The sequence below is a fragment of the Calonectris borealis genome, chromosome 13 (genome assembly GCF_964195595.1).
Source record: "Calonectris borealis chromosome 13, bCalBor7.hap1.2, whole genome shotgun sequence".
In the NCBI taxonomy this organism is placed as follows: domain Eukaryota; kingdom Metazoa; phylum Chordata; class Aves; order Procellariiformes; family Procellariidae; genus Calonectris; species Calonectris borealis.
This window is the reverse complement of record NC_134324.1, coordinates 15390378-15413875: the sequence shown is the minus strand read 5'-3', so window position 1 is coordinate 15413875 and position 23498 is coordinate 15390378. Positions and strand designations below refer to the sequence as shown.

The 23498-nt window shown below is 41.3% G+C and overlaps 1 protein-coding gene across 4 annotated transcripts; it reads left to right on the top strand.

Annotated features, from left to right (window-relative positions):
- Positions 1–7515: 7515 nt before the first annotated feature.
- On the top strand, positions 7516–22757 carry IDS (iduronate 2-sulfatase). 4 transcript variants are annotated; one of them, XM_075162268.1, is made up of 11 exons: positions 7516–7678; positions 8432–8568; positions 9625–9802; positions 10647–10735; positions 12005–12205; positions 12816–12986; positions 13639–13765; positions 15260–15433; positions 16140–16470; positions 22091–22155; positions 22465–22757. In XM_075162268.1, exons 1-11 carry the CDS (start codon positions 7537–7539, stop codon positions 22497–22499), a joined length of 1650 nt encoding a protein of 549 aa, XP_075018369.1. In that variant the 5' UTR covers positions 7516–7536; the 3' UTR covers positions 22500–22757. The 4 variants fall into 4 exon arrangements, with proteins under 4 accessions (XP_075018369.1, XP_075018370.1, XP_075018368.1 ...); XM_075162269.1 differs by lacking the exon at positions 22091–22155 and having other exon boundaries at positions 22465–22756; XM_075162267.1 differs by lacking the exons at positions 22091–22155; positions 22465–22757 and having other exon boundaries at positions 16140–16762.
- Positions 22758–23498: the final 741 nt, after the last annotated feature.

The following is a 23498-nucleotide window of genomic DNA, read 5'->3' as shown; positions in this document are numbered from 1 at the left end:
GTGACTTTTGGGTTCTAGATGGGCAAAATAAACGACCGCAATTTTGGCCATAATCTGTTTGTCTCCCATTTCTCCCTGTTCTTTAATTCCATTCTTTTATCAAAGGGATGAAATCTTCTTAGTGAAGAAACAAACACTTCTGTGCTCAAAGTATTGAAATAGCATGAAAGCTTAGCCTCCAATTGCCTCCACGCTCCCTGGCCTGCTAACTTCCAAAGGCAGACAGGAGCATTGCCCATGAGGCAGCACTGCAGAAGGGGTAGTCAGATCACAACTGCTCCCTCCTTAGCAGCTTGGTTCTGTGCCTCCCTTGTGATTGCCTGGAGCGGCAGAAAATTTTGCTCACCTGAGGCTGGAGTTTCTGCTGAGCATGTGCAAAGTGTCTCTATTTATTTATTTTTAAAAGAAGGCTTATAACATTATCATGTTCATGAAAATTGACAGCTAGATCAATATTTTTGGTTGCTGATGCTTATAAAGTTACAATTTATGTTCACTTTCACCTTTTAAGACCTGCAGGGGCTTTGTCTTTATTTTACTCCCCTAGTTTTCCAGTTAATTTCTGATGGATTTTGAAGTTTTCATATCCTGCTGCTCCCCGCTATCACTACGGCTACCTCCTCCCAGCAAATCTGTTTTCCAAAGCTTATTGCTGCTAGAGCATTTCAAATCAAAGGTGGCTTATGAGTTTCATTTCGTGACTTAACATGGTACATGTGAAAGTCCTTTACGTAAAAAGTAATCAGAGATATTATTTCACTTGAACAAACACATACTAGAGCACATTTGTCTCTTTATGGTTTTTACCTGAACCTTTTGGACCATAGAATGCTATTGACAAATTATGGGACAAAGAGTGTTTGGAAAGGGCATACTACTTTGAGCTGTTCATCAAACAGCTCCTGAAAAACACCTCTGAGTCTCATTGACTCAAGGGAAAATGATGGGGTATCTGGAAAGGACAAGTTATCTTATTGAAATGTCGTGCTTAAAAGCACTGAGTAAACTCAGCATAGGGCCTTTGGGATCCGGTACACTGACAGCTATTACGGTAGGAAATCGAGATTGCAGGTTAGACAGAAATAATCTTTGAGTTTTGTCTCCTTTTATACAAAAGAATGAAACGTAGAATCATTATTTTAGTAACCAGACACAAGCTATTCCATCCCGCAGTCATACTCAGGGTAGTGTCGATTTCTGAATACATTGTGGATTGTATCTTGATCTGTTACGTATTGAATTGGGAGAGTGACTGTTGTGGAAATGTGGTTCTCAAGAATTCTTCTTCTGGTGGGCCAGAAAGCCTGCTGCAGAGCTTGTTGCGTACTGGGGTCACATCTGGCACGTTCATGGGATGCTTCTGGAGGTATAGGCCATTTCCAGCACATGAAACAGTGTTACTCATGGGTAGCCGTGGATCAGCTTGTATGGTCTTGCAAATCAGAATTTGGAAACCACTGGCATAGTAACAGAACCAGTGTACACAGTAAACTCGGAGCAGTGCAAGAAACGTCTACAGTGGCTGTGAACAAAAATTTTTTTGTAGTTCTGAATCTTCTGCCTCACAGCTCTGTTCCCTAAGGTGAACCATGAAGAAAGGAGATAATAGAGAAAGGAAGAATTTGTCAAAAGACATAGTTACTCACTATTACAATTGCTAGTTCTATGCCTCTTGGACTTACTACTGTTCTGTTTTGGTCAAGCATGATAAAAAGTGTCATTAAAAGAATCTTGAAGAGTAGGAAGCTCTTGCTAATTTCTAAAAAGCTTTATCCTAACCTTGAGCAATTTTTAATTCTGCCTTGCTCTGCCTAATTACAAATCCCTGCTTATCCTCCCCTGTGCTTCCCCCATCGTGACACTTGCTTTGCATCCCAGTTTGCATGTATATGGGAGGCAGGATCTGCGTCTTCGCAGGAATCACTCCTCTCATGCTTTGTAAGTAGAATGGCACTACAGAAAACATCACCTTAGTCAGAGCAAAGTAGTAGTGTACTTTGGTGTCCTTGTCAAATTACTAATTGCAAGGTTTTAATGTTTGAAATGGAGAGTTGCTTAACAGAAGAAGGTGACCTCCCTGTTAGCAATACCTGAATACTGATGAGCTTATTCACTTCCCCTCTAAGGCAGTTGTAGCAAGGGGAATGGAGGGTCAGTTAGATTTCACTATTAACAATAAAAGGCGGTCAGATTATTTCTGGGTTTTTTAACAACTGTATTTTTTAACTACATTGAGGATGCCATCCAAAATACCCTCTAAAATCTGCAGCAACTATTAATCCAGAATAGCAAACAAAACAGAGTTTGTAAATGTTTAAATAATAGGCCAGTCCTTGCCACATACCCACATTAAAGAATTCAGTAGCATTACATGACATTTGGTTTACACAGGCTTTCCTGTTTGCAGGCCTTATCTCGTTATTGTACTCACCATGTAACTTGAGAAATGGCCTGTGTCAGTGCTTATGTGCATGAAAGTTATTTCTTAGGGGCCACGGGCAGCGTGCTTGCCTGCCCTCACTAAGCACTTGGGACTGTGATTTCTCTGAGCATTACCTGAATTGTAGGCACATTTCCTGAAATGGGTGCAGGGAGGGTCAGGAAGAACTCCAGTTACTCAATCCACCCATCTCTTCTCTGGCCAGCACATCAGAGACGGAGCCAGTAGTATCTAATTTGCTGTGTTTAGAGGCCAAACAGGAAATGGGAGAAACCGTGACTGAGGTGTGCCTTTGATTCATTGCTTTTGGTGGTGGTAACAGCACCTGCCTCACCTATTGCCCAGTACCTTTGAAGTCAGTCTAAATACTATCTTAGAAACAGCTCTGATACTACATGTGCTTGGGAAAACTCATTGTGTGAGGTCACTATCCTAGGACCTGGGGGAGAGAGCGAGCACGCTGCAGGTGAGCAGATCTGCATGACTCACTTCAGTCATGGAGAAATTACTGTATATGAAATGAAGGTTTATAATGAGTATTTTCAGATTAGGAATGTATTGTCTAAGGGCTACAACGTATTTTCTAGTGCATAGCTCTGCAGATTAGACTGCAAGGACAGACTACAATGGTATCTTATAATTTATCATAAGAATGTTAACAAACTGAAAGTCTATGCAGATGCCTCTGATATGATGTTTTTAGCTTATCCTTGAGTGCTAATGTTTACAGACAACTTAAAAGTATGTTTGCTTTGGTTCTGAAAGTAAAGCTGTGGAATCTTTCAAAAATGAAAACGCTGTTTAGAGATTTATTGACATTATGTCTCACTGGTTCAGAGAGCTCCATGTTTGCTATAGGTATTTCACTTCTTACCATATGTGCCAGAGAAGGCTACAGATGTTAATGCAGGTGTTAATATTTTTAACAGGCCTCTCATTTTCTTCATAACAACTTGTACAGAAATCAATTCCATCAGTCCATAAAACAAAAAGGAAAACAGTGCTTTTTTGAAAAAAATCAGTTTGGGGATAAATGAATTTGCCAATCAGAAGCTTCCTGTAGTGATTAGACAAATACTTTCTATAATGCATGAGAAATAAATTATAATCTATTTGTGATTAGTTATATCGATTCATTGAAAACAGCATCGCTCTTTGAGAGTTTGAGTGAACTGATCACAGTGCCCAACCGTTTGTTTGTGAAAACCTGCTTTCTTAGAATTACTGAGTGATGCAGAAAAGTTCCTTAGACTTTCTGATGAATCTAACGTATTTGCAGTTACTGCTTTGAACCAAATGCAACTTCTGGTGAAATCAATGGGGGGGACATGTGCAAGGACAGGTTACATCCGTGAAGAGCCAAGACATCCTTCCTAGGCAGAGCTCAACACCTGGGTTACGTTATATTGCCTGACCATATTCACTTAGTCTTAAAAACACACTTTATCTTCCTTGTCAGAGGAAACAAAGAACACGAAAACCTGCAAATCTTAATGTTAGTTTTGTTTCCCATCTTGGAAGCTATTCCTTGGCATGTTGTTGTCCTCCATCCAACAGAGGAGGATCAAAGCCATTTTGCAGCATAAGGAAACAGCAGAGAAAGCCAAGTCGATCGCATACTTTGTAAAGCAAAATAAAATTATTTCTATGATACTTGCATTAATTTCTTTATAACCTATTCCTTAGATGCTGACTTGAGAGACTGTTACCTGTTAGTTTCTTGGGTTTTGGCTCAAGAAGTTTGAACACTAAAGAAGTACAGTTTCCGAATGAAACTGATTAAATCCTCCCTTAAACAGAAAGCGTATCTGTGGAAACTTTCGTGGAAAGCATCCCCAGGTATGAAAATGCTACTTTATAAGATCTACTATGGGTCTGCTAGTACAGCCATTTCTTACAGAGTTGCATTAATAGGATTTTCCCCACTAAAAATATTGCTGTGCTGAATTTTTACCATGTCTTAATGTGGGTCTGTCATGGAAAATAGTTGATTTTAAGATATTTAGCTGTTATGTTGGTGGCCTTATCTACATCACTAACACTTGTGCAAGCATTACTGTAGACCCCCAAACCTTCAGTATATGCCTCAGCATATTGCTAAGCTATCAAATTGTCAGATTTGATACTCAGTGGTGGTAGGAGGTGGAGGAGGCTGACATTCATAAGGGCTTCTGGGACTTCTAGCAGAACGACTAAGGAGGAGTGTTGTACAAGGTATCTCCAGTTCAGGCAAGGTTTAGGTTTAATCTTTCCTATTACACTCCTGACTCATCATACCCAATATAGCAGTGGTTTGGTTCAGGAGCTGAATGACAGGCAGCTCAGATGCCTATACATCTGGGGTGGAACGGATGTCTGAGCTGTGGGACCAGTTTATCAAAGGCAGTTTATCACTATTAGGGCTGTGATTTCAGTGTCTGCAGTCATTCATCTGGCATCATCCCAATTTGTTTTTTAGCATCAGAACTTGTGTGCTGTTTGAAAAAGAATTTTTCGGTGTAATTTGTTCTTCTAGTGGACTGAACTGAAGATGATTGCTAAATACTCATGTTAGGCAAACGAGGAAATCCATATCAAGTGCCACTTAACATATTTGCATTTGAGAGAGGCAAGCGTTATGGTAATTAAATGCATGTGCAATAGCAAAATAATTCCTTGGCTTTTTCCATAAAAAGTCTCCAAATGAAGAGAAGTGTCACTTGGGGATGCACTGTTCGATACGTTTCCAGCAGCTGATCTATGCTAGGAGAGTTGCTAATACCTGTGAGATACACTGCTTATACACAAAATTAATTCCAAAATACGCATTCATCAAATACACTGAATCATATTCATAATCTGGTTGCATGTCATGTACTCTGTAGTAACTGAATTTGTAGCAACAGGGTTCTTGACTTGATTCAAGTGTTTCCAGTGTGTGTAGAGAGGAAGTGTAAGATCCACATAAAAATAAACTTCACTGTAATAGTTTAGGGAAAGTATATGTATGTGTCTTGCATGTATTGGAGGTACTGTATGAGCCACCAACACAGCAAGCGTGCAGGAGATCCAACCTACCCAGGAAGAGTTTAGCTTGTCAAGTGTGTTCTCCAGTTGAAGTGCACCTGCACAGTATGTCCAACATCTCAAGAAGGCATCAAGTTTTGTGCATGTGCTATTTATGCATTGGACATGCTGTGAATTAATTGCATCTGGTAAATCTACTGTCTTGCCTCTGAGAAAGCGGCAGGGTATGCAGAAATCCCAGACAAACTTTCAAAATCTTTATATTCCCTTTGAATAAGATTTCTAGGTGGGGAGAAAAAGAGGAGCATCTAGGAAAGACTGGACAGTAAGACTGTTTTCATGGTGATTTCTCTTAATGCAGATAAATTCAAAGTTGCAGAAATACCACAACTTGCACAATGCCAGCAGCACAGGAGGACTAATCCACCTACCTGCCTGCCTCTGATGAGGCAGGGTCTGCTATCTGAACTTTTCATACTCAGCTATCGATTTTCTTTCGAAATGCTAGTCCTCAGTATAAAAAAGGTGATGAATTAAGGCATTTCTGTCTCAGGACTCGTGCCGCCAACATTTTAATTTTGATAAGAAAGAGCCACCAATACAGTCCTGAAGCACAGAAAGAACAAAATTATAGATTCCATTAGAGATGCATTGCTTTTCTGTAAATGGAGGCTTTTTCCCTATTTTTTTTTAGTAGACTAATCCTAAAGACATTGATATTTGCCAGTACATTTCACTGTTAATCTGCCATTTGTAGTTGAAGGAGAACCTAACACTTGCTAAAAAAGAAAAATCCACATACCATCACGGATACCATTGTCATAGTGGTTTTCACATGCAAGTGAGTGAAAAGTTGGCTGTGTATTTTCAATATTGGTATATTTGTCATCACTTGACCTGCTTGTTAAATGTTTAAGACTACATAGTTATGGTCTTTTAATTCTTTTATAATCTTTTTGTGAGCAGCCTTATTATACCATCTTGGTCTTTGGTAACCTTACAGTTGTAGATTAGGAAACATCTGTATAGTTAATAGTGAGTTCATGTTGTACAGGAATACTGGCAATAAATCTATTCTCTCTTCTAGAATTAAAGATAGAAACCATGAAAAATTTCAGAGCTTTTTATAAAACTAGTTCTTCCTGAAACTTTTAATATTACGGGAAGGGTACAATACGCAGCTTTTCCGTCTGCTAAAGGCAAGACTGGTCTTTGAAGGATTGGTCAAAAAAGTGATCTCTGTCCTCTACTGGCCCTCTAGACCACTACAGCTGTCAAACTGAAAAAACCAAAAGGTCGATTATCTAGAAAGCAAGGCTCTGCCTGCCACATAGCCACAGAGGAGAAAGCCGTGGCGTAGGTAAATACCTGAGCCCACCCAGCTGACTCTCAGATCTCACAAATGGCAAGTCATAGGCAAAAATCCTGGCATTAGAGACTTGCACGCCACGCAGAACACGCATTCTCAGTAGCAGGCACATGAACCTGACCTTGCTAGATCTTGAGGTAACTCTGGAAACGCAGGGTTTGTTTAAAGAACAGAAGTAAGCGTTAACTGGTTGTAGAACCAATTAACAAATAGGATTAAAGTATGACTCCGAGAAGCTCCTCTAGATACTAAACCTTGATTTCCTCATTCGCCAACGTTACTTGCGTGAGAAGTAAATAATTGTCAGAATGCCATTAAGTATTCCCGCTCCCAGGGAGCTATTGCGGGAAGTGCCCAGAGGCTCCTGGAAGCAACGAACGTGGCTGAGAACCAAGGCCCGCCCGTGCCCGGTGCGCGGCCTCGTCAGCGGCTGCACCTTCAAGACGCCGGTTCTGATGCGCGGGCCTCCCTCCCCGCCTTCGGGCGGCTCTTCTCCCGGGCGTGCCACCGCCCGGAGCCCCGCAGCCCCCTCGCCCCGCCATCGGCCACCGCGGCTCCTGCGCGGGGCCACGGCGCCACCGCGTGGGGGCGGGGGGAACGGCGTCCTCCCGGCGGAGCGGGGAGGGTTAAAGCCCGGCAGCGGGCCCGCACCGGCAGCCGGGGCCCCGCCCCGGGGGGAGGCCCAAAGCCGGCCCGCCCGCCCCCGCCGCCGCGCTGGGAGATGGCGGCGGCCGCCCCCGGCTGCGCGGTCGCTTGGCTCGGCCTCTGCCTGCTGGCGCTTCCCCGCGGCGCCTTCGCGTTCGCCCCGGAGGCGGCGGCGACCCGTCGGCTCCGCACCCGCGGGGCGGCGGCGGGGCCCGGAGGTGCGGCGGGGCCCCGGGTGGGGCTCCTCCTCGGTGGAGGGGAGGGAGGGCGGGGCGGGGGCGCAGCCGGGGCTGCCGCGAGCGGGGAGCCGGCCGGGGCCGCCCCGGGTTTGTGGGGCAGCGCCCGGGCGGGCCCTGGCCGCGGGCCCCGGGCGCGCCGTGTGAGACTCGCGCGGGGTTTTGGGGAGCTGCGTCCGCCGCCTGGAGGGTTGCGGCTTGAAAGGCCGGCAGCAGTTTGTGCGCCGTTTGAGCCATGGTTCACCTAGGAGCGCGTTTTAAAAATATGTATATGCAATTAATTTTTAAAAATATGTTTTCTTCGTATCTGTTTGGAGCAGGATTATGTAGCGTACCAGTGTCTGAGTTTTACCTGTGGCTTAACACCCCTCTCAAAGCTTGTAGGCTGTAGAATTCAGCAGTAGGTAGAACTATAAAATACCTCTTTATTTCACAGCACCTTTCTGTAGCCAAGGCAGCTGAAGAAAATACCATGGGGGGAAGCAATGAAATAGGACGAGAAGTGAAAACCACTGTAGTTCTGTCTAGGCCAAATAAGAATTCCTACACATTGAAGGAATTAATCCCAATATTTACATTTCCTTACAAAGACATTAGATGTTCTTGCTGATTTTATTTATTTTAATTTTTCTCTTAAGTATACTTCAGGGTTTAAAAATGTAAAGAAATCTGCATAAAGTAGCCTCTACTTACTGGAGCTCTAGTTAATATATTCCTAATTCTGTTTCTTCATAGATGGCATGAATGTCCTGTTTATAGTTGTGGACGATCTGCGTCCTGTTTTGGGCTGTTATGGAGATAAGCTCGTGAAATCTCCAAACATTGATCAACTTGCTTCTCAAAGTATTGTGTTCAGCAATGCATATGCACAGGTGAGATAAATAACTTAATAAAAATGTTTTCTCTGTGTAAAATAACTACTAGTTTTATCACAGTAGGTGTTAGGCAGACCATTGGAAAAAAGCAAGTATTTATTAACCTCAAGTATTTCCAGTAGAAAATAAGTGGTTGGGCTGAACTGTACTGTATGAACCTATCTTTACTAAGGTAAGAAAAATGAAAACGGGTCATTTGAATGATATTTGTGTAGCCCTTGGAGGAGTGTAATGTCACTCAAACGTTTTCACTGTTAGCAGCAAAGTGCTGCTTAAAAATGCTGTTTTACTAAATTGGAGTTCTTTTTTTCTACTGTTTATAAAAGATTATTTTTTACTTTTCAATTTTTTCTTTTGAGAAAATCTATTCTGTAGATTTTTATGAGGGGGTAGCTTGTGTGGTAAGTGTCACTCTCAATTATAGGACTCAAAATCTCACTAATTGCTCTTTACTTGAATACTTTGCATAGGATGCCTACATTCCCAGGTTTCTCTCTGCTGAGAAATTAGAAGTTTGAGTCTAATTCTGACTAGGAATTAGAACTTTAAAGCAATAACTCTTGGCTCTTGCCAATCTGAAACAGAATTGGTGAGGCTTTTGGACTGTAACCTGGACCTTCTGTATGTTTATGCTTTTCATTATTCTTAAGGCAGTCCAGATCAGCTAGGCTTGGACTTTTGTCAGCACAGTCCATCTGCCACTTCTGCTTAATTCTGTGTGAGTATGAGCTACTAGATTTCAAAAGCACTGTCTTTAACGCAACCTGACTTTTTTGTGCTGCTAGCTGCATAACCAAAGCTTTTAGTGCTTAGGAATTGGTTATTTGAGGAAAAACTGTAGATAGGTAAATGTATATCTTGCTAAAAGCTTGCAATTGGGAATTGATATTCTTAATAAGGATGCTGTTCATTCCAGCTTGAAGTGATATGAAATGCTTTCACTGCAGTTCCTGAGCCCTTGGGTGTTTTGTCCAGCCATACCTAAGTCAGTTCATATGTGTGTTTTGCTTTTTGTTCCGAATTGATTCTCTTTTTGGCTGGCTCTCTCCTCAGCAAGCCGTGTGTGCTCCCAGTAGAGTGTCGTTTCTTACTGGACGCAGACCTGATACTACCCGACTGTATGATTTCTACTCCTACTGGAGAGTACATGCAGGAAACTATTCCACGTTGCCCCAGTATTTCAAGGAGAATGGCTACGTGACCCTATCTGTGGGGAAGGTTTTTCATCCTGGTATGGTTTGAATTGTCATCTGCTTAACATACGCATGCTTAACGTGTATATTCTCACAAATAGACTTTACATATAAGTATCAACTGTGTGATTCTTGTCTATATTGACAACCTAAATCATAATCATGAGCCAGATTGTACAATGACTGTAGGTTGTCTTTAAATCTTAATTTTAAATCTTAAGGCATTAGAGATGGATATGTTAGATGACTTATTTAATGAATACTTTCACATCTTGTCTAGGGATTGTGGGAATAAATGTCTAACATTCTAAAAATATGTCTGGAAGTTAGGTATCCACTGAAGATGAAATTACTGAACAGCCTCATTGTCTTAGTTCTGCATATACAGATTTCATGTTTCATAATAGGCTGTCTGTTTGGATCAGGAGATATAGAATGTATGACTAATACTACCAATTAAATAGGAAATCAGTTCACTGGTTAAAAAGCAATAACACTACTGAGTTGAAAAATACTGTAATACTGACCCTCTTTTTGGTAGTTCTTTACCCCAGAACTAAACTTGTGTGGATGTATGAACTTCCAGTTGATAGTAAAGCTAATTAAGGATGTACCTGAAGACTGTACATCTCCCTCACCAGTAAAAGGTGTATTTCAGGGAAAAATGTCTGTCTTAAACTTTTTGACTTTCTTGGTTTTCTTTTTCTCAATTGTCAAAGATCATTTGAAATGTTTCTTCATTTAGTGTATTTAAAAACAAAACAAAACAAAAACCAAAAAACCAAAAAACCCAAACCAACTGAAAACAAGTTAAACTTGTGTTTGAGCTCTTCCTGGTTCAGTGAACTATTAGAGCATTTCTAATGTCTTTACCCTTTTCAGGGGTTTCATCCAATTACAGTGATGACTACCCATACAGTTGGTCCATTCCACCCTTTCATCCTTCAACTGAAAAATATGAAAATGATAAGGTAAGCGTGATTTGTGGGACCCTAACAAAGAAGGTTTTTCAGGATATAACCAAGTTCTTTGTGTCAAGCACAGGCTATACTCTGTGGTTTTTGAGACTGCAACCTTGTGCAGGGGAACTGCTAGTCCAGTTTGATATTCTGTTTCTTAGCCTTCCGAAAGAAGGACTATCTCTTCAGTTGTATGTCATGTTAATTCATGTGCCCATCCTGCAGATATTTTAAGTATTTCTAAATTAGTATTTGGAAATTTAAGTTACTGAGATGTAAAAGTGCTTGCAAGAAGGAGTGATCTTAATTTGTGTCAAGATCATGAATTCCTTTATCTGAAAAGTGCAGTTGTCAACTTCCACACTAATCTTGCTCTGCTTAGTAAGTGACAAAACATTATCAATAGACTTGATGAACTTAAATCAATTCAATAAAGAGCTCAGGGCTGAGTGGGTGGAGGTCGTAATTAAAATAATCTTTAAATAATCTGAAACTTTATAATCTGATTCAGTTTTCTAGAATGTTTGTTACTCTTGTGTGCCCGAAAGAATCTGTTTTATGTTTATGCAAACATTGCGATAGCATCATGTGCTGGAATCTATACACTGCAAAGCTGGGAGCTCCAGCCATGAGGCTACAGACAGCCTTGGCGATACTTTGTTCTTGCATTTACTGCTGAAAAAGACTGGTTTTAACAACAACAGTATTTGCATCCATGGCATACTTTTCTTGATGTTCGTTTAGCAACTCTCCCAAACACCCTGCTGAGGCCACCTTTTCCTGGCAACCGCTTAGTCTAATTTGTCTTTCTTCACTGATTATACATCAGCCACTGCTGGCATTTGCTCAGAAACTAAGTCAGTAGCTTGCAGGCAGCTTTCTGTGAGCTCTTGGGATGAGGAGGAGTAAAAATGCATGTATACAGTGTAACCAAATTCTGCCGACTTACCAACAGGTCAGAGATTGTATTCATCATAGAAACTGTGTGTTTTCCCATATGACCACATTTAATCTTCTGCCCAGCTTTAGACAGGATTCTGCTTTTCCATAGACATGGAAGTTGCATTCTTCAACTCCTGAAGCTGTCTGCTCAGTCGTCAATATACTCGGCACCTTTAGTGTTCATAGAAATTGTGAAATTCCTTTTTGTATCCAATCTGCAGGCTTTTGTGGTAGAAGGATTGAGAAACAAATTAGTTTGAAAGTTATGGAACAGAGGATTTCTTCTTTGCTTTTACAGAAGTTAAGTTACTTAACCAATGCTTTTTTTTTTTTTTGAAGACTTGTAGGGGAAAAGATGGAAAACTTTATGCTAACTTGGTGTGTCCAGTGGATGTGACAGAAATGCCCAGTGGTACTCTGCCTGATATTCAGAGCACTGAAGAGGCCATACGCTTACTGAATGTTATGAAAACCAACAAGCAAAAATTCTTCCTGGCTGTCGGTTACCACAAACCACATATCCCACTGAGGTACCCGCAGGTGAGGAAACTGGAGCCTGCAGGGAAAGGAACTTAGACGAGTGTTGCTTTTGCTTTTCAAAGCTGTTTCCACAAATACTTTATTGCTCTTGTTTCTGAGAAGCAAGCTGAAAACCAGCCTTGATTTGCTGTAACTTTAGCAGTCGCCTGTGTTGCATTTCAGAATGTTTAATGAGTTGTGACCACTCAGCCAAAAGCCAGGCTTCTACCACCATAATAGTGACTGCTAGTGCATGGAGATGGTGTTCAGCTTGATGGAGTATGGCATAATGAGGCCTTACAAGATCTTGTACTGCATTCCCTGTTTCAGTTGATGGCAAAGCTCCTACTCATTTTGGAGGAAGTGGTGTTAGACCTTTTATTTCAGCATTGCTTTGAGATACAGGAGGCTGGTTTTAGGTACTTACTAACTCAGTATTTTTCAGGAATCGGTTGGGGCCGACTAGCATAGTATTGCTCCCTTTTACACTCTGGGGAGGGAGAGTGAAGCCTTGTAAACTGTAAGAATATTAAAAGGTCGTGCAAGGGGAAATGGTTGCTGCTTTACAACACAAAGTTTACAACAGACCTTAGAGGTGAGGGCAGTCTTTATGTGTGTTTGTATTGCAAAGGAATTTCTCAAGTTGTATCCCTTGGAAAACATCACATTAGCCCCAGATCCCTGGGTGCCTGAGAAACTACCTTCTGTGGCATACAACCCCTGGACGGATATCAGACAGAGGGATGATGTGGAAGCATTAAATGTTAGTTTTCCTTATGGACCACTTCCAGATGACTTCCAGGTAAGCTGTCAATACAGTGCACTGAAGTCAAACTGCCTTAACTTGTTCAAATGCAAGGGAGCCGTCGGCTGCTCATAGATGTTCCCAGGTATTCAGCAACTGTCAGTTTGCGAATACCATGAATACCCTGCCTTGCCTACTGTCACCTCTGGCTTTGCAGGCAAACTTTCACTGTAACTGCAGTCAGGTGAGTGGGGGTAGGGAGGAAGAGATCAGCCATCAACTGGTGATAGTAGTATGTGCTCCTGGTTTGTATATAAGGGAATGTATGTAGCAGCTACCAATGTTGTGTTTGTTTTCATTATCTGAATCTGTTTATCTGTTTCAAGCCACCACTCAGGGTGTCGTCTTTTGCAAGATTTTCCTTGACTTTCCAGTGCTTATGCCAAAATAACATGCACTGGCTGGACCCTGAGAGAAGCAGAACTGATTGGTTTGCGACATCTTGCTTGAAAGAACTTCCGGGAGATAGTAGAATTTTCTAACTGCCCCCTCGCTGTTTACCTTTTCTGGGACATTAATCAGGCTACAGACACTTAAAGCTTTACAAGTAAAATCCTTTAGTTCCTTTACTTACACTGGTTCTCCTGTGTGTGTGTCTGGGGAAAAGCCAACTTTTTTTTTTCCTCTCTCCTGTTTTCTTAACTTGCAGCGGCAGATTCGTCAGAGCTATTATGCAGCAGTTTCTTACCTGGATATGCAAGTTGGCTTGCTCTTGAATGCTTTGGATGATGTAGGACTCTCAAATAGCACAATAGTAGTTTTTACTGCTGATCATGGTAAGCATTTAAATCTTTCTCCAACTCACAGTTAATAACTTAATTGTGCAACTCAGTGCTGGCATATTAATCAACTGTGTGTTTATATAATGTGCAGCAGAGCTACCATACGTTGTATATCTGGCTAGTCTGTCTCTAATTAGATGGACTGACACAGGCTTCCGTGGCTGCATAGTTCTGTCTCCCTGCAGGCACCTCTCTTTAATCAGGTTGAGGGTTTGCTAGTGAGTGGTGAGACCGTCTGCCAGGACACTGGGCTGAGCTTGCTGTATTCCCACCTCCTACCCAAGGAGTGACTCTTGCTGGGAACAGTGCTGGGAAAGGATAGTGACCACTCCTCCCCCCTTGCAATTTGTAGAGAGCCATCTGGTACAGTGGGTGACAGGCTTTCTCGTTAACTGCTGAAGTGCAGTTGTCATTGCTGCTTGCAGAGCATCTAAACTGATAGCAATATGGCACCCCCTTCATAACTGAGGTCTTGCACACTTTGGATCTTGGTGGTAAAAAACTGAATTCGAATTATGGGACAAATTCCTCAAGCATTTTCAATGTTTGTTTCAATACTCTAATATTCATTAAAATACCCCCTGCCATGATCCCTTTAATTGGGGGATGGCTTAGCTGACTTAAAACAGTTAGGGTATGCTAAATATCAATTTAAAGTCACATGTTTGTTTAATTTGGGTTGACTTCTGTGAGTGTGTGTGTATAAACAAGCCGTTATGAGTTGTAGAGCAATGGGGTTAAAACTTCTGGTACTAAAGTGACTCTAGATGTTCCTTCTGACTTGCCACTTTGACTTGGACTTTCCATTGTAAACTGAATTCCACTTTTCCTTGCTGTGGTTATGGCTAGCAAAGTGATAAAAAAAAAAATCGTGTTAACATAGCTATCATAGAGCTCCGTTGTCTTCCCCCAAAGTGAAGTTGGCGATAAATCTGCTTGGAAGGAAGTCGTGTTGGCATCTCTTCCAAGAGGAAGAGGAAAGCTAAAGAGTTTTGATCTCTATTGCTTCCTCAGGGGTAACATCCTGATACGGCAGTCTGGCGTAGATAGCGGCCTTGGCTCCAAGGGATGTTCAGTTTCAGTGTTAACAAGAGTATTGGAGAGCTGGCAGCTGCCCAAAACTTAAATAAGTGCTTTGTGGAATTGTTCTGGAGACTCTTGTAGGCACTGTGACACACCCCGGTTCTCTTTTCTGCTGTTTTAATGCTGATTTCCTAATTCTGATCTAGAGCAGGGGAAATAAGGAAAGGTGTAATTATTTCCTTGATAAAAGTGTATCAAGTTGCAAGATTTAGGTGGCAGTTGAAATAGCTTTCATATGAGAGAAAAATCTTGTTATATTTAAATACAGATCGTTATTTGCCTTTTAATATAACCTTGATAACAGACTAGTGGCCTCAACAACCAGAGTCAGTTTACAGTAAAAAAAGAAATGACTACTGAATTACAACCCAGTATCTGCTCTGAATTGTATTCTTTGTCATCTAGGATGGTCCCTGGGAGAACATGGTGAATGGGCAAAATACAGCAATTTTGATGTTGCTACCCGTGTGCCGCTGATGTTTTATGTACCAGGAATGACAACTTCCTCTGTTAGTCAAGGAGAGAGGGTCTTCCCCTACCTTGACCCTTTTAGCCATATTTTAGGCTTGGTGCCTCAAGGTAAACTTCCAGCATGTATTTTTTGTTTGCAGTAGATAGATGTAAAGGAGAAGTGGTGATGTAATGATACTTTGCCTACAGGCAGCTTGAGTCAGTGTCATTGACTGTGCTTCTTGTACTGATGAGGAGCAAGATGGTGAAGGGAATCCTTGGACACAAACTTTTGCTTTGGTTAGATATGCTTTAGTGGAAACAGCTAGATGTCTGCGTTATTCCAGCAGGTGACTTATTTTTGTGTGGTGTAGATGCCTAAAAGGATACTTGACCTACCTTTTGTACTGGTGGCTGCTGTCTTTCCAACAGTGATTAGTAAACATTCTCTGTGTAGCATCTGTACTTAAAATGGTGGCATTGGAAACTCCTTTGATGGAGGCACTCGCGTGTTAAACTATTAACACTGGAATTTCCTTTGCCTTTCTGAAGAGTTCTTTTTCAAAGTAATGAATACTATTGTCCTGAAGGCTGCGCATTTGAGAAACATAAGTGCAAAAATTTTCTTGTTAAAAGTACATCATAAATGCATAGACTAGCATCTTCAGAGCTAACGGCCACACCTTAATTGCCTTGATTTTGTTACCCCACTAATCCAGTGCAAAGCACTTTCAATAAAACACCAACTTCATTATCAGAATAAGTTTCTGAAGTGTTCTACCAGTGTCTGTCAAACCACCATGTTCCGTAACTTGCATTTTGATGTTTCTTCTAGGGCGAAGCAAAAAAGTGGTTGAGCTTGTGTCTCTGTTTTCAACGCTTGCTGAACTCGCTGGCCTGCAAGTTCCTCCTGTGTGCCCAGAGTCTTCGTTTCATGTTGCACTGTGCACTGAGGGGGCAAGCATTGTCCGGTATTTTAATGCTTCTGAAGAGAAGGTGGAGGAAGAGAAGGATGGGTGTGATGACACTTACAGGTGTTTTAGTGAAGAACCTGTTGCTTTCAGCCAATATCCCCGGCCTGCAGACACTCCTCAATGGAACTCGGACAAGCCAAAGCTGAAAGACATCAGAATCATGGGCTATTCCATGCGTACAATTGACTACAGGTATACTGTATGGGTTCGGTTTAATCCTAACAACTTCAGTGCTGACTTTGAGGATGTCCATGCAGGAGAGTTGTACATGGTGGAGACTGATCCAAACCAGGATTATAACGTCTATAACAATACCTCACATGGTTGTTTTTTCAAAAAAATTCTTGGCTTCCTGAAGCAGTAGGGTTCAGAAACTTCTTTGTGCGTGTTCTTGCAACTGAAGTAACGCTTCCTCTTTTTGTATAAAACTTTTCTGTTGTACAGAAAACACTTGGATTGAATTAAAATCCTGTTGGTATCAAAACGCTAGCTATTGCCTTTGTCTTGTTACAGCCCTTATTACACTGAAATAGTCAGAGTGAACTTCTGCGGGTGTGTTTTCAAACACAAGCTCACAACGTTTCTGAAAAGGCCACACAGGGTATGCAGGCTCATACTGTGAAACATCTCTGTGGTCTTCTCTTCTGAAGTGACTGAAGAATTAAAATTCATTATCTGTGCTGAACTGGTAGTGTGAAAGGTGGAAAAAGAGAGACTTCTGTGTTTGAAAGGCTGTGCAGAGAATGTGTGTCAGTAAACAGGTCCTGTCCACTTTACCTAGGAGACTTGGGGCTGGAGTGGTCACGGAGACACTTGATAGTGGTGAAGGACTGAGGTGCCTGCTGTCGTCAGCCTTACCTCTGACTAGAGCTGAAAGAGAAACTTCATGTGTTTCATTCAAAATTTAATTATTTTAAATAAAAGCTTTAGTTTGGAGATTCATAATGCTTATCATACAGGAGGGCATCTGAATTTTTAATTAATGTGTATGAAATGAGTGCTTTCATCACTGAAACACTAAATAAGACTGAGGGGTTAAGGTAACACTGGTATGCTCTTCTGTGGTTTTTTTCATCAGGATTGGTCCAGTAGGGCCCCACAGATGAAAAGAGGTGGAAACTTTTAGCTGTTGTAGCTTGCTGGTTGCTGTAGTTGCTGAACTGCTCAGTGCACTTGAGGGTTGTTATGTCCAGTGACAGAAACTTGCATGTTTGCATTCTTAGATGCACTTAGCATCTAAGAATGCAAACATGCAAGTTTCTGTTTTTGGACTAGGATAGCTAAAAGCATCTAAGCATCTAAGAATGCAAACATGCAAGTTTCTGGTTTTGGACTAGGATAGCTAAAAGCCTCCCATTTAGTTTTAAGTTTTTAGTGTGGTGTTTAGCAACACAGGATGTGGAGTGTTAGTTGTCCCAAGCTATGGTGGTAAGTAAATTTCCGTATGGCCAACTGCATTAAGGTAAGTATGTTTGGGAGTTTGCATCTGAGAAAAATGTTTTTGCTGAGTATTTTATTTAAGTGCTGTCTGTATGTTATGCTCACAGCCACGAGGTTCACTGTGCTCTAGTGTGGTGGCAGTAATTTGTGTTGTGTTCTATCAGCTTACTGGATTTCTGCAATTCCATCTTGGCAATCGAGGCGCTCAGAATTTGTACCTTAACAGATACGAGCTTGTTCAGACAGTGCTAACTCCTCGTACCTTCCTCAATGAACTGCTTCAATTCCTACAAAAAGAAAAAGCCAGCCATTACTTGTCTTCCTCAGATAAATTGACTTTAATATCCTAGAGAAGCCACAAACATAACTTTATTTCATTAAAATCCATGTGACAGTCTTATTCCTAATTAATGTAGAGAATACCCACCATGAATCTGATTCTCTGTTAGAAGACAGTGGTTATTTAGTGCCTTAAACTCAATTAGAAGAATATATTTCTTATGAACTTGTCATTTGTTTCATTCAGCCCAAGATGCTGTGTGTTCTGCAGCATTATTATTCCTGATGAAAACATATTTTTTCCTCACTTAGGCATGTATACTCAGATCCTCAGCTGGTATGAAATACTGCAGTTGCATGTAGCAGATTCAATGTAGCTATACCAATTTCACACTGGTTGAAAATGTGTTTTATTGAGAATGGTGTCAGGGAGCGATTTGGAGTCTGCAGCTAGAGCTAATTATATCTCTGACACGCTTTCCTTCAAAGGAAAATCAAATATTGGGAAAGTTATTTTGGGGGATGTATTGAAGTGTTAAAGATTAATCTAAATCTCTGGTATGTTAGGTCAGTAATACAATGTACATTTAAAATTGATCTGGAAAATGGGTATTATCTTAGACTTGGCTACCTGAGCTTTGCGTTTTGTTCTCCTGCTAAAACACCTGTTAAAACAAAACCAAAAACAACAAACAAAAAAAACCCCCAAAACCCCCCCAAAATCTTTTTTGGGCATTTAAAATTATAGAATGTAGATAAATTATTTAGGTATTTATTTACATGAAAACATTCTTGTACATACCCTGCCCTAAGCCTCCTGTCACTTCAGGCAATTTAATTTTTCAAGTGGAGATAAAAGTCCTGGTGCTAGGTGATGAGTATTTTTTTCCTCAAGTCATTCTCTTTATATTGGAAGGGAAAAGCTGCCCTTGACCTTTCTTAATCAAAATCCAGTAATCTTTTTGGGGAGACATGAAACAGAATTGTCTCTGACAGCCAGTGAATCAAAGACTGGTATCCCCGTGCTCAGAGCAAGGACATTCCTGAATAATTGCAGAAGTCGCTAGCAGGACTGCTGTCCACCTAGCCAGCAGTTTCCCTCTGCCTGCTGCTGAGGTGAGGCATAACGCTTTTGAGGACGACTGAGGCGTAGCAGTGAAAAAAAGCTTTGCTCTTGCAAGTGCTGCATGAGTTAGTTTTGTTATGGAATTGGTTGCACAAAAAGCAAAACCAGCGGAGACAAAGGGAGAAGGCACATTTTTTTCAAACAAACAAAAACGCTGCTTCTCCTGGAGAGCCTGAGCTGTGGGCTTTGCTAGGCTGAGCAGCCTCCACTGAAGAACAAAAGAGCTTAACAGGAGCAATAAAAGCAAAGTGCTCTTGTGCACAGTGCTCTCTCTAGAGGGAAGAGGATGCAAGCCAAGCATCGGGAAATAAATGAGATGCCAGTGCTGACCCTATTTCTCAGGATGGCACCAGAACAGCTGGAAGAACAACACGGTGCTGCATCAGCAGGAATTGTTACCTGTGGTATGCGTGTGGAGAGATTCCACTGGGGACCCCAGAGTAGCCGTCGTAAGCACTTGGCACAAAGCAGAGTCAATAAACAGGCTTCTGTTAATAAGCTAATGTACAGGAGTGATTACGCAATGGAATTAAAATTTTGGTCCCTAAACAGCTGTACATCAGTCAATCATAACTCATGACATCAGTTCTAGTGTATAGATGTACAACATCCTAAAATCAAAGTTTTTTAAAGCAAAGTAAAAAATATGCTATGTACAAAGCAGAAGCAATAGGAATCTTTAAAAAATGGAGATGGCTGTGTATTTGGGTGCACTTTGTTACACTCTACTTGAATGTTTACAGCATGCTGTTTGTGAAGGAAAGATTTGGGTCTAATTTCAGGCATGCTGTGCACACTGGAGTGTATGGAAATGCTGTAGCTCCATACTGTGCTGTGCAACAGATTGGAATCCCCCCTTTGGCCTGTGCTCTGTGCTTGCTGGGGGAAATAGGGTATGTTTTGAATTAATAGCTGTCTGTGCGAGTTGCAAATGTTCTTGAGTGGTGAGACAGGCAAAGGCAGCTGTATGTCCTGGCTATTGGTCAGATGTTACCTAATTAATCACTGTTGCATGTTAATTATGTATTGGTGACTTGCTGCTGTGTTGTATTGGTCAAGTGGAGTCCCCTGCTGGAATGAGTGTTCCACAGCATGAAGGATGGGATATAGACATGATGCTTCTATCAGGGATGCTTCTTAATTCCCTGTTCTAATGTGTGTTTTCTCTCATAGCAGCAATATCACCATTGGCAAAATGGCCATAATGTCATGGTCAATACCCAGCTTTTGCAGGGCACTGTGCTCAGCTTATGTTTCAGACCTTTAGGATAGACAGAGTCTCAGACTATATTTGGGAAGTGCCTGGTGGTTGCAGCTGAGATCCTTCATTGAATGTGGAATTTTGTTTTTTTTTTTTTTTTCCCCTCTAGTGGTTACTTAGCATTCAAATGTGAAACGCTACATAAAGAATGAAATTATCCTCTTGGTAACTAGGTTTTCCAGCACTTCACAGTTTTCTAGGCTATAGACCTTCTTGCTCTTCACATTGGAAACTCCCAGCCAAGTTAAGATGACTCTGTGTCAAAACTTTTTATGCCTCTGTGTTTGACTTCCTAGCTAATGAAAATTATCTTCAGATCTGCATGGGTGGATCTTGACTCCAATGTTCTTCTCTGCCTACATGCACAGATCTCCTTTTAAAGTCTGTTATGAAAGAAGATAGACTACCAATGTCAAGATCCACCATATGAAGCAGCAAAAAGAGCCTTTTGCCCTCTAACACTTGACTCAATGCTGAGTAGTAGAAGAACATTTTTATCCAGCAGCATGTGAAGGTTCCAACTGTGATGGAGCTTTGAGTAAGCAAGAGGAAATGGCAAAGTTTGTGATATTTCTGTAGGTGCAGTTGGACATGGAGTGGGGATAATAGACTAAAGCAGCAGAGAGGAAAGGAACAGTAAGATGTAATGAACAGTGAAATCAGATATAAAGCCATGATCTGAAAGATTAGGAACCATCAAGAAGACGGAACAGAAATCTAAAGAGAGCAAGACTGGAAAGGGAAATTCTATATCTCTGGTTTTAGGCACTGCAGACATCTAGGGGCACTCACATCTTCCTGTTTCTGCTCTAATCTGTTTCTCTGTTTTAGGTATAAAATCTGTAAGCTTTGTACATGTTGTGATTGACTGCGCAAGTTCTTTGAATTTCTCTCTAAAGCACTTTTGAAAATCTACCTCTGGACAGTGTGTTGTGATTTTGTCCCAAGTATACTCAATTTGGCATTATCCATGTATTCAAAACCCGTGCTCTTTTCTTTTGGTCCTGATGCCATAGTAGAATCCCAGTCTTTAATTTCTAGTATGTTATACACTTGCGCTGAAGATTCCCAGTTTACTCCTTACTGTGTAACTGAAGAACAGCTACCGGTAGGTTACGTATTCCTGATTGTTTGAACGTGCTCCATGGCCAGCCTGCACTGAACATTCAGCAGATCTCTGGGCTGGATTCTTCTTGGGCAGCCCGCTGAAGCTGCTCGGTGAAGTGGACACAAATGAAGTCAGAGCCTGGTCGTGCTTCAGGGCTGTGTTGGGCTGCAAGTGTAGCTGCAAGTCTGATGAACGAAGTCTTGCGTATGCATCTTTTGTAGAGGTTATAAGAGCTGGCTGAGTATCATCTGACTGCAGTCTTTTTTTGTCAGGAAAATGTTTATTTCATTGAATCAAACTGTCTTATGTAGAAATATTGCTTTGGTGACAGTTTTATTGAAAAGTTTTTTGCTTTGATAAGATCAGGGACCTTCGCTTCAATTTTATTTCAATTTTTCTTATATTGCATAATTTTGACATAATATAAAAGGGTATTGTAACAAATGAGAATGCAATTACTTTGTGAAAATAATAAAATCAAACAAAAAATTTTGACCTCAGAAGGAAAATGTTCGCCTTTGTCAAAAAGAAATGGCTCATTTCATGAGTGTTAATTCAAGTTTTTCAAGCAGAATTTTTTGTAATTTTTGTCTTGCAGGAAAACTTCAAAATATTGGCAAAAAGAAAGTGATGGAAAAATCCCAATTCATGCAGCTTCTCATGGTATTAATAATGCCAGTTCTAATCTGGCTCCACAAATAATTATTCACATTAGCACAGTGTTGAAGGCTGGAGTTGGGTTTAGGCCGCTTCTGCTTGCAGTGCTCTAGAAAGAGAGTGGTATCGGTGCCCCAAGGCTCAGACTAAATGAGGGAGGGGCACTCAGGGAAGACTACAGGTAGGAGACCCCAGCCTAGAGAGTTGAAATTCTTACTGGAGGTCAGACAAGGATTGTGAGCAGACATGGATCTAAAAGGACATTGATTCCTTGTCTGCTGTTTTTAACCCAAGGCTCTTTCTGCTTTTCCAAAGCTTTCCGAATGCGGTCTACAGATGACACGAAGTAGTCTGAGTCGAGGAGACGCTGCCTTAAAGCAGGTGCCCAACTGGAAAAGGCTAGTGGTAATTCTTCTCTGAAAAATGGCGCGGCAGCTTTTTCTTCCAATTCCCCTCTCACCCCCTGTCAAGCTCTGGTGTGCTGCCTCGCGGGCTCACCCCCATCCCGCTGTCGGAAGGACACTCCTCCCTCTCCTCCTTCCTGGAAAGCCAGGCTGCTCAGCCCCCGCAGAGCCAAAGAAATGCTTCCCCTGGCCGGAGAGCTGCAGTGAATTTTAAGCAGGGCTTTCTCTCCCAACAAATTGCCTAATAAAAGGGCAAGTATTAATCACATGTCTGGAAAAAGTTTGTTTTGATCTCTGTGTCTCCTATTCCAGCTTTAAAGAACAGAGCCTTTTCTGAAATACTTTCCTGGTAATAGAATTAGGATATAATTCCTAGAAGACAAATCTTGGCAGGTATGAAGTGTGTAATATCTATCCTTGATTGAACCTACAGCCTAGCCTAATACTTCCCACGTTTTTCTGTTTTCAAAGTGAGTTTGATCTTGTGCTGAAGGAAATGGTTCTCTTTACTTGAGCCCTCTCGAATATTTCACAGCAAGAAGGATGTGATCCATTACTTAGGGAGCCCTCATTACATGCAGCTGTGGGATACTCATCTTTTTTCTTTATCTGCTCTGCTGGAAAATTTGGATACCCTGTTTTACTAAACAAAATCAAGGTCAGGGGTGTTAAAAACAAATAGATTGGCTTATTGAACTTGATAGTATAATCATTTTCTTGTCGCCAGCTTTAGCTTTTCTTTGCCAAAATAAGATTAGCACAGATTAAAGCTATTTATTTTGGAGGTATAGCCTTTTGGACAGGGAAGCTGTGATGGGTTTGCTTTAAATGGGTCTTCATATTTTAAGAATTTGCAAACCCTCATTTCTTTCGAGGGTTATTTTTTTTTTTGTAGCTGTTACTCTTGCCTGCAATTACTCTTTTCCAAGATAATACTTACTGGAA

Coding starts and splice junctions, on each gene's coding strand:
- IDS (XM_075162267.1), top strand. CDS start 7,537: ATGGCGGCGGCCGCCCCCGGCTGCGCGGTCGCTTGGCTCGGCCTCTGC. Junction 7,679..8,431: donor GGCGGCGGCGGGGCCCGGAG/GTGCGGCGGGGC, acceptor GTTTCTTCATAG/ATGGCATGAATGTCCTGTTT. Junction 12,987..13,638: donor CACTTCCAGATGACTTCCAG/GTAAGCTGTCAA, acceptor CTTAACTTGCAG/CGGCAGATTCGTCAGAGCTA.